The sequence below is a fragment of the Leguminivora glycinivorella genome, chromosome 3, assembly GCF_023078275.1.
Source record: "Leguminivora glycinivorella isolate SPB_JAAS2020 chromosome 3, LegGlyc_1.1, whole genome shotgun sequence".
Taxonomy (NCBI): Eukaryota; Metazoa; Arthropoda; class Insecta; order Lepidoptera; family Tortricidae; genus Leguminivora; species Leguminivora glycinivorella.
In genome coordinates, this window is record NC_062973.1 from 22648610 (window position 1) to 22659199 (window position 10590).

Below are 10590 nucleotides of genomic sequence, written 5' to 3' on the forward strand. Positions count from 1 at the left end.
TTTGTTGATTCCCCAAATTAACTCAAAGCTTTGAAAGAAGCGTTCGCCATTTATTCAATTACAACTCTCACAGCCTTTGAGAACTTTTCTGGGCATCCCTAATTAACTAAACTTAGTTTTGTTTTTACTTATTGGAAACAAATCAAACGTGCACGAATTGTTTTTATTTAATCTGCTCTGTTATCAATGGGGACAGTAAAACAACGAATTCTAAACTCTGGGGATGGATTTTTGAATTTCGAACGCATGAATTCGCCGTTCGAAAGTCTGTGGAAAACGACGTAATGCTGTTTTTGGGCGTTTTCCAAATTAAATCCCGAAAATCGACTGATTGGTTTCTCAAGCGCGACAGCGAGTGAGCGGCACGATAAAAAAATGTGTCCCAAATTTTCCATACAAAAAAGTCCCATACGTCACGCTCGTAGTAAGTTCATACTAAAATCGTGACGTAAAATGAAAAAAATATTATGGACACTTTTTTTATCGCGGGATCATCAGCGTGTCGCGTAGAATAGACCAATGTCAGATCTGGCTAAGATTTTCGTAATAATTTGGAAAACGCCCTTTTGAAAAAGGACGGCTAGTAATTTTAAAACTAGTGGTAATGACAACTCGTTTTCGATTCTGTTAGTAGAATTTAAATGACTAGTAGTGGAGATAATTATGCCATTGGGCGAATTTCACGAAATCGAATGGCCGAGATTCAAAAATCGGCCCCCTCCACAGGGGCATTGTTTTTACCAACCCTATCTACAGATTACCTACAATACCTACTGACTAATCCAACAACGAGCATTCGTTTCAACAAAAATGTTTTCTCAAACATGCAATGAAATATTGTCTTTACGTTCCTTAAAATGGGCTGGGAAGTATCGCTTTTTGGGCGCAACAACTCGAGAGGACTGTAAAGGGATTTCATATTATTTTTCAGGCCTAGGCCTGCAAAGTAACTTATTTTATAAAATATTGTCCTTTAGAGCATTTTTTTATTTCATTGTATGTTTGAGAAAAGCACTATACATGCCTCGGCGTGAAAACGGATTCCCGGCCTCGTATCCCTATCCGGCCTCGTATCCCTATCCGGCCTCGCTCGCACGCTCGCTCGGCCGTATATACCCACTTGGCCGGAAATCCTCATTTTCCCGGCCTCTGATGTAATGTACTATATTTCAATATTTCAAAAGTGGATTGACTAAAAAAACGTTTATTAAACCATAGACTAGAGGACATCCGAGGGAATATACTTACTTTACTTAGGTACCTACAAAAGGTAAATAGAGTTAAACCATTGACCAACGCTATCGCTCCGGTCATAATTCTGATGGACGATAAAACTAACGAAGTCCGTTGTAAGAAATACCAATATGTTTTCCGAAGTTGACAGAGGGTGGCGTTGGGTAGGTAGGTATATATATGAGGATCAGAAGGACCACATGTCATGAAGATGACTTGAAGATGCTGGCCCATCATCCTCCATGCATTTGCCACGGCTCATGGGAGCCTGGGGTCCGCTTTAACAACTAATCCCAGGATTTGGCGTAGGCACTAGTTTTACGAAAGCGACTACCATCTGACTGACCTTCCAACCCGAAGGGTAAACTAGACCTTATTGGAATTAGTCCGGTTTCTTATTCACGATGTCTTCCTTCACCGAAAAGCGACTGGCAAATATCAAATGACATTTCGCACATAATAAATTCCGAAAAACTCATTGGTGCGAGCCGGGGTTCGAACCCGCGACCTCCGGAACGAAAGTCGCACGTATACACGTATTACCGCTAGGCCACCAGCGCTTCCTCGCTCGCTTCTTGAAGATGCTGGTCCAGAAGACTTAATTGTTTCGCAAGTGTGACATGGAAGCATGAAAGAAAGTGTGATTAAGAACATTCCATGGACTGTCTCGAACAAACGCATTAATTTCGTGTTTCGATTTTTTTTTTCGGATTGTACTGCAGGCGGTTATTAACGTAATCGTGCACATTCTTTTAGATAAAGATCCTCTTACATCAGCCAATTTTCAGAAAATTCGCGTTTGCACGGGATAGACCACAGATCGTCACTACTTTAAAAAAACCGGCCAAAAGCGTTTCGGGCCACGCTCAGTGTAGGGTTCCGTAGTTTTCCGTATTTTTCTCAAAAACTACTGAACCTATCAAGTTCAAAACAATTTTCCTAGAAAGTCTTTATAAAGTTCTACTTTTGTGATTTTTTTCATATTTTTTAAACATATGGTTCAAAAGTTAGAGGGGGGACGCACTGTTTTTTCCTTTAGAAGCGATTATTTCCGAAAATATTAATATTATCAAAAAACGGTCTTAGTAAACCCTTATTCATTTTTAAATACCTATCCAACAATATATCACACGTTGGGGTTGGAATAAAAAAAAATTCAGCCCCTACTTTACATGTACCCTAATAAAACATTTTTTTCCATTGTTTATTTTTGCACTTTATTGGCGTGATTGATATACATATTGGTACCAAATTTCAGCTGTCTAGGTTACTGAGATTATCCGCGGACGAACGGACGGACAGACAGACATGGCGAAACTATAAGGGTTCCTAGTTGACTACGGAACCCTAAAAAACTTGTATTCTTCGTCTGTTAATGAAATAGTTATTTGTTATACAAGGGGACAAAGTTGTATTTTAACGCCGTGTGGAATTGAAAAAAAAAATATTAAAAAAAACAGTCGAATTGAGAACCTCCTCCTTTTTTTGAAGTCGGTTAAAAACGAGCAAGTGAAAGGAACGAGCAAGGAAGGAATCCTGCACCCATATTTGCACCCGAGTGTAACACAAAACTTTTCCCCTCACTATAGCGAGGAAACTACAACCTACAACGCAAAAAATGTGTTTATCACTGCTTCCAGTAGTTCCACAGGTGGTAAATCATCTTTATTACTAGATTCACCTACTTTTATCAAGTTTAAAGCAGTTAATTTGACTTTATTCAAGGTCAAATTACTTTACCCACTAGTGGATAGAATGCGTTTTCACCCGCTGGTATTAAAGGACAAAACACGTGTTTCCGAGCTAAATAGTGAGGGTAAAAGAAAATTGTAGTAAGTATGTATGGAATGCATATAGACTTACTGCGTTTTAACTTTGAGAAGCAGCGTGAGATACGAGATTTTTTCAAAGTAGTGACGAGATGTCATATGTACCATAGATCAAAAAACGTATCTACTTAGCGTGTCAAGTGAACTCAGTAAAATCCACTGAGTTGTCCGTCTTTAATCGCAGCTGGCATCTTTCGGGCGTTAATTTTTGTAAGTTGAAGTCAACAAAAACATTAATAAAAATACCTCGTTTAAGTATAATAAAGAGTACTATGGTACAGTATGGCCACTCCCGCTCCCCGCTGAAAGTGCCACCCCCTCTCGGTTACCTCACAGTTACCGCCTGTCAAAAAACACGAACAGTCGAGTCGATATTTCACTCATACAAGCATAGTACGCGTTCACCTACACGAGCTAAGTCTGTGTGCTAGGAATGCGCCTTTTTCAATATATTTGATCGCCAGTGTCCGAGGTGTGCTTCTGCACTGGACAGATATGTAATTCTTTTTTTATCTAAGGTTTCTGTGCTTAATTTATCAAACGTAGTAAAATAATAAGACATTTAGTTTTGTTTTATATAATAAGAAATAATAATATGGTTAATATATAATATACGTCTATGTCATTATCGGCGGCCCTTCTTCCCCTTGCTTTTGTTGGTGACTTGCTGCGCCTGCGGCTGTTGGTCGGCAGGCCTGAAATAAAAAAAACTAATTTTAGTATACTTGAATCATTCTTAAAATAAATTTAACAGTGAAAATTGCCTTGGGTGAGACTGGCTCAGTCGGTAGTGATCCTGCCTGCTAAGCCGCGATCCTGGGTTCGAATCCCGGTAAGGGCATTTATTTGTGTGATGAGCACATATATTTGTTCCTGAGTCATGGATGTTTTCTACGTATATATAAAGGTATGTGTTTTTTTTTTTTTTTGTATGAGAATTGGGATTTTAGAGGGATCCTCTATCCTATCCGCAGATCGGACGCGGGGAGAAAATAAGTATGTATGTCATTGCTTAGCACCCATAGTACAAGCTTTGCTTAGTATGGGGCTAAGTTGATCTGTGTAAGGTGTCCCCAATATTTATTTATTTTTATTTATTTGAACTCAGGGCCGCTGGGAGCTGGATCAATAAATACTCCAGCGCTCTGCCAACTAACTCACAAAGATTTCAACCAAGCCAGTGAAATTTTACACCACATAGGTCAAAGTGACCTGTAGTAACATCATGAAGAGCATAGAAACTTCATAAACAGCAACCAGAGTTCCAAGTCATATAAAAGATTCACCAGATGTGCTAACCATCTTTATTTTAACAGTACAGCGCCCTGGAAGCAATGTACAAATTTGTGCCACTTGCTGTGGAGACGGCGGGACCCTGGGGAGCTGAGGCTAAAGCCTTTGTTAGGGAACTTGGTCGCCGACTTAGGGATAGGGGCTGCGATCCGCGTTCCGGGTCGTATCTGGTGCAGGGGATTTCATTGGCTATACAGCGTGGAAATGCTGCTAGTGTGATGGGAACCTTTGGGCCCGGTACGACTCGGGCGGGTCCTAGTTAGTTTGCGCGTATGTTGTTGTTGCAATAACCCACATATGGGTAAATGACAAAGCCTGTTGCGGATAGCTTTATTGTTTGTGTGTAAGGACGACGCCTGTTGCTGATTTATGGCTGTAACCTCATGACGAAGCCTGCGTTATGGATAATTGGTTGTAAAATATTTAGTGTTATTTTTGTCCAATAAATAATTATTTTTTTAACAGTAACAGCAATGTTAGGAATCATTCTTCTTCTTCCTCATTCCCTCAATGCTAAGGATCGCAACCACAACTAGCGTGTCTCCATTGAACGCAGTCATAGGCTATGTGGGAACCATTAGTATTGTACAGGAACAAGAGCAATTGACAGTGTAATTGTCGGCTGAAGCAGACCCGAAAGAAATTTGCCTGCACCAGTATCTTTCTTCAACAGACTGCAGAAAAACAATTGAAATACCATACCTGTTTTGACGGGTCTTCAGTTTAGGTATTGATTCACCAATGTACTTCATGACAGATTCCCTGGTCTGGAACTCTGTTTTGAGTGGGGTTCCATCATCATTCTTTATCTGAACCCTTATTCTGCCTCTGAATAGCATTTCCTGAAAAATACAGATGCATTGTTTTTTAAATGGGTTATTGACACACTTCATTGTTGATAAAATTAACATGAAAACATAGATTGAAATAGATCATCGAATATCAATAGAATCATACACAAAAGAAATACGACAAGGCCCACTGGCACTGAGCTGGAATCAAACCGGGGTCTTCAGCTTACGTGGCTAACATCATTACCACTAGACCACCTGCCCACCATGGCACCCGACGAAATTTCTCTAGTGTATGTTATCTCTGATAAGGCTATGCGCCTTTTTGTTTTTCCAATCATGTATGAATCTATTTCAATTTATAGTTTATATATAGTTGTGTGACTACTTGAAAAAGAACAAATCAAAAAAATATTCAATAAAATAATTTGATTTTGTTCCCTACTTTGTAACATGTAAAGTGTTGAAAATTAAAAATAAGTCAAATCAAACTAACTTTACACTAGCCTAATACTTCAAACATTGTCTTTATCATCATTACAACATTGACTAACAAATTAGAAATGAATCTAATGCAAACCTCAGAAACATATTTACTTTAGTGTGTAAACAGAGTTTTGATTTTGTATTAGAAGGACAACAAAGCAGCAGGTAGTACACATACAAATCTAATGTCACCCTCCTTACCTAATAAAAGAATAACTAGTACCTAATCATAGTTCATACATAGCACCTAATAAAAGAATGGGTAGTTTCTTAAGTTAAAAGCCAGATTTCAGAGAAATTGTATATGGATTTAAGTAGAAAAGATTCTCACTAACCTTGCTTTGCTCCTTCGGGTATAACTTGTTTTCCACACCCACAGGCAATCCAGTGGCTACAAGTACATCCCTAATCTCTTGGTGAGTAGGATTCTCCACACAAGAGGACTTCGGTAGCCTGCGACCTTGCGCCAAAGTCTTCTTACTATTCAGATACGCAGGGTAAATACAAATCCATCTGCAAAATACCACATCCTCGTCAAATACACCCTAGAAATCATCATTTGGTCTAAACATTATAATAACTACAGTAACCTTACCTTTCCACTTCACTGTGTTTTTTTTCTGGGTTCCATGAAGTTATCATTGCAGCCATGGTAGCTTTGATTAATAAATTCGATTATAGCCAAAGTACACGAAATAATAAACACGTATGCTCAGTAGAATGGTGTTATTTCTCAATAAAAAAAATCACTTGTCAACGTCAAAAACTTAACCTGTAGATGTAAGTTCGTTCAAGACCTTGTGAAAACCGTCGAGCATTAACGTAATGGGCCCATCCAAGATTTTATCTCCATTATCTGTCACTGTAGTGTCAAATTCTATTTGACATTGACAGTACAGTATGGCACAGGCACACGTGTGAATGAGCGCGGTGTATCTGTATAGTTCACGGAGTCTTCAAAAATTTATTTAAAAATATTATATTTTTGTCATAAGAACGGCAAGATGAGTAGTATAGCAGTAAATGATAATTACATAGCTGTGGCCAAAGGAATGCGTATTGACCGATATGACTCTGCGAAGCACGACTGCATCAACATTCCAATAAGTAAACCTCTGGAAAACGATTGTATCTCTGATATTGTTATTTCCCCTGACTGTAAGTACTTGGCGGTAGTATCTTCAGTTTCAAAGCAATTAACAGTATTCGAATTGCCTTTATGGGACAACTACAAAAGTTTTACACTTCCAAGAAGTGCTAGCAAAATAAGATTCACTTCAGATAATAAACATTTGCTAGTAGCTGATAAAACAGGGGATGTTCTCTTATATGATATAAATAATCCTAGCGATAGTGGCACCAAACTATTGGGGCACTTAAGCTTACTGCTGGATGTTTTACAAACAAATGATGGAAAATATATCATAACCTCTGACAGAGATGAGAAAATCAAGGTTTCTAGTTACCCTAATACTTATAACATTCAAACATACTGTTTGGGCCACAAGGAATTTGTGAAACATATTGAAATATTGCCTCATGATGAGAATTACTTGACAAGCACTTCAGGAGATGGAACTATAAAAATTTGGGACTATTTAAATGGAAGGCTGGTCCACACCATAGATGCTAATGATGACATAAAGGATGCTCAGCTGCTGGAGGACTTTGTCAAAGTTATGAATGATGATGAAATAGAAGTAGAAAAACTACCTATAGTTCACTACACTATCTCTCGCTTGGATGATAACTCCAGTTTGCTAGTAGTGGCTGTACATACCAGTAATGCTTTACTACCATATAAGATAGAATCTGAAAATAATCATTTCAACCATAAATTGTTGGAAAGAATTACAGTAGAGAGGTTCCCGGCTGCAATTAAATTATACGACTCATCTTTGTATCTCTATGATGATATGGAATGTACAGTTCAAGTTTTAAAAATAGAGTATAAGGAGAATAAGATAAATATTCAATCAGATAAAGTTATAAAGATGTTTGAAAAAGATGATACAAGTATTGACATAAAAGATAACAATGAATCTATCAAGTTATTGTATAAAAGGAAATTTGACAATGTCCAAGAATACCAAGAGAGGAAGAAACAAAGATTGGAAAAATCAGTCTCATGAAAAAAGTGAAAAACTGTAAAATATCAGTTCAACCAGATAAGTTTATTATTTTCAGTAGGTACAGTCAAACAGCAATGTGAAGTACACATTTTATACAAAAATAATTGAAACATAAGTAATGTTGGAACAGTCATTAATAAAGCTAACAAGTTAATTCTAAGCAGTTTCATTTTATTTTTATACTAAGAAAACAATGAAATGACAATATCACAATTTAACTAAACACAACAAGGACATAAGTAATTAGGTCTGATATAATACTTATTGCTTTTTTTTTAAATAGAGCAGTGATTTAATCATCAAATGTGACTCGTTTGCCTACCATAACTAGGGAGTTGATAGCAAGAGCATGGGAAAGTCATGGATAAGTGTGCCATATGGGGATAAGTGTGTCTGGCCTTTTTACTCATTGTCACAGTTGAGGAGTGTCTTTTCAATAGGACTTATTTTCATAAGTCAACAAAGGTTATTTTTATCTGTCTTCCTAGAGAAATAATCCTTGTTGACTTATAGAAATAAGTCCTTTTGAAAAGACAGTTGATTTGCTAGTTTCTGCTCACAATAGGGAACTTGACTGTAGTTAAAATAAAATATTTTATACCATGAACGAATAAAGCATCTGATAATTATAAGAAAAACATGGACAGAAGTTATTTTTAAATCCAATTTCTATTTAATAAGTCGGGTAGAAATATATAAGGTCCTAATTTATTAGATGCAGATATTTTTACAGCCGATAGTACTCGGTCTCTGGAGTATATTAAACCGTGAAACATTATAGCTTTTACGATGTTTTTTTGGAGAAAACGGAAAAACAAATTTGCTACGTAAAAACACCCTGTTTATGTGATTATTAAATGAAAACTCATTGAACAGATTCTAGTACCTCTTTTACGTACCACTTAACTGTAACTGGCCACTTCAATGACATGTGCAGTTTTCCCGCCGAACCTTTACGACATTTACAACAAACAATTGTTGACATGACAGACAGTGTTATTGTGACATGTGATAATGCACATGATGATTTTTTTTAGACGAAATTATAATTAATTTTTTTGTTAGGAAAATGAAATCAAAAAAGTTACATGAAAAGATTTCTTAATTTATATTTAAAGTTAATTATTTTAATGTAAAGCATCATGTGTTAAAATATCTGCACAGTATAAGGAATATTCAGTAGTTAATCTCCGGCAGGTAGATGCGGGCGGTCTCTACTGCGCAAGGTCACGCAGGGTTGAACAAAATCTTCGTACAAAGTAAGTTGTTGTTATCTAATAGGTACTATTAGGTAACTGTACGTATTAGTATAACAATACCACACCAGTCAATATTGAATACACAAAAAAATATTATTCATATATTAGTCTTATAAGCGCAATACTAGATTGTGTAACGATCCCGAGCAAAATGAGATATTCACGGGGACGGCTTTTCACATCACGTATGTGGTAATTTATATGTTATACTTAGATATTATTTAAAACAAAAACGCACTTTCTACTACGTACCATTCAAGTAGGTACGTGTTTTTTCTTAAATACTGACGAAATAGTATTTACACAATATTTAAGTAGGTACCAAACTTTCGAGATAAATAAGATAGATCGCATCATCTACCTAAATAAAAAACAAGTATTTGGTTGCAAAGTAATTAATGTCGTTACAGGTAAATCCTTATTGATTTTAATGCATCACTATATCTCACTTTTACCTAACGCTGCAAAAATATAAGTATAAAAACCACTTACTTTTCTGGAAGTCTAGGAATTGTGAAGAATGTTATATCCGGATTTTTAGAACTGTTCTCCATACATCCATAAACACTACAGTAACGAAATGACCTCGGCACTGACGTCATTTTCACACACACATAAAAAACAGCGCGCAAACGCGGCCCCGACTGTCCAGCCCAATAATTACCAGTTTCGCATGTTTTCGCTGCATGCGAGGGGGGGAGGGGAGGGGGACACACCGCGCGGCGTGAAGTTTGTAAGAAGAGTTATTACTGGTTTATACTGTCACAAGTTAATATTCTATTATTTTGCACTAAACTCTTTACTGTGACTCGTTAGTCGTTGATATCGTCACTATTTTGAAAAAACTTGTATCTTCTTCTGTCAATGAAGAGTAAAATGTAGTAAGTATGTGTGGAATGCATATAAACTTACTACATTTTAACTTTGAGGAGCAGCGTGAGATACGAGAATTTTTCAAAGTAGTGACTATAATTATCTGATGGCGCCTGTACAACATATGTCTTGTTATCAACTCCTAAGTTTATGAGCAAACTATTAATATTTTCTGGCTATGTTCTGCTATACAGGGTGGGGCCTGTAACAAAGGCGAATAATTGAACTCTAGGCTATTCTCCTTATACTGATCAACATTTGTTCGGCGACTTTTAAAAATAACTTGTATTTTGATTTTTATCACCCTTGAAAGTTTTTTCTAAGAGGTAATGTATTGAGAATTCTGTTAAGTCTAAAGTGTGACAGACAACGTCAATGACAACAATAATGGCGTACATTGAAGCTAATATTTATTTTGTATGAAAAATTAAAAATTTAAAGACTTCATAATTTTTAAAAGTCACTGAACAAATGTTGATCAGTATAAGGAGAATAGCCTACCGTTCAATTATTCGCCTTTGTTACAGGCCCCACTCTGTATAAGTTCATGTTATGTGAAGCGCAACTTTGGCACTGGTTCCACCGCGAGCTAGTAAGCTATGAGCTATCGGCTATAAAAACGAACAAAAGATAAAGCACTCCCGTGCAAATAAAAGAGACACTGCGATTTTGATAGCTCACCGCTGGGCGAGTA

The 10590-nt window shown here is 36.8% G+C and overlaps 2 protein-coding genes across 2 annotated transcripts; one reads left to right on the forward strand and one right to left on the reverse strand.

Annotated features, from left to right (window-relative positions):
- Positions 1–3623: 3623 nt before the first annotated feature.
- On the reverse strand, positions 3624–6388 carry LOC125224798 (signal recognition particle 19 kDa protein). Its single transcript, XM_048128258.1, has 4 exons — positions 6228–6388; positions 5968–6145; positions 5058–5197; positions 3624–3757 (listed from the first exon to the last, which is right to left on the reverse strand). The coding sequence occupies exons 1-4, from the start codon at positions 6281–6283 to the stop codon at positions 3688–3690; spliced, it is 444 nt and encodes a 147-aa protein (XP_047984215.1). The 5' UTR covers positions 6284–6388; the 3' UTR covers positions 3624–3687.
- Positions 6389–6547: 159 nt separating this feature from the next.
- Positions 6548–7955, forward strand: LOC125242758 (tRNA (guanine-N(7)-)-methyltransferase non-catalytic subunit wuho). The gene has a single exon (XM_048151689.1). It carries the CDS (start codon positions 6637–6639, stop codon positions 7762–7764), a length of 1128 nt encoding a protein of 375 aa, XP_048007646.1. The 5' UTR covers positions 6548–6636; the 3' UTR covers positions 7765–7955.
- The last annotated feature ends 2635 nt before the right edge of the window (positions 7956–10590 follow it).

Bases quoted from the DNA above. Each gene is read 5' to 3' on its own strand.
- LOC125224798 (XM_048128258.1), bottom strand. From the start codon at position 6,283: ATGGCTGCAATGATAACTTCATGGAACCCAGAAAAAAAACACAGTGAA. The intron at 6,146-6,227 runs GTAAGGTTACTG...GGTATTTTGCAG, and splicing joins AAACACAGTGAAGTGGAAAG to ATGGATTTGTATTTACCCTG. The intron at 3,758-5,057 runs GTATGGTATTTC...TTTTTATTTCAG, and splicing joins CTGAAGACCCGTCAAAACAG to GCCTGCCGACCAACAGCCGC.
- LOC125242758 (XM_048151689.1), top strand. From the start codon at position 6,637: ATGAGTAGTATAGCAGTAAATGATAATTACATAGCTGTGGCCAAAGGA.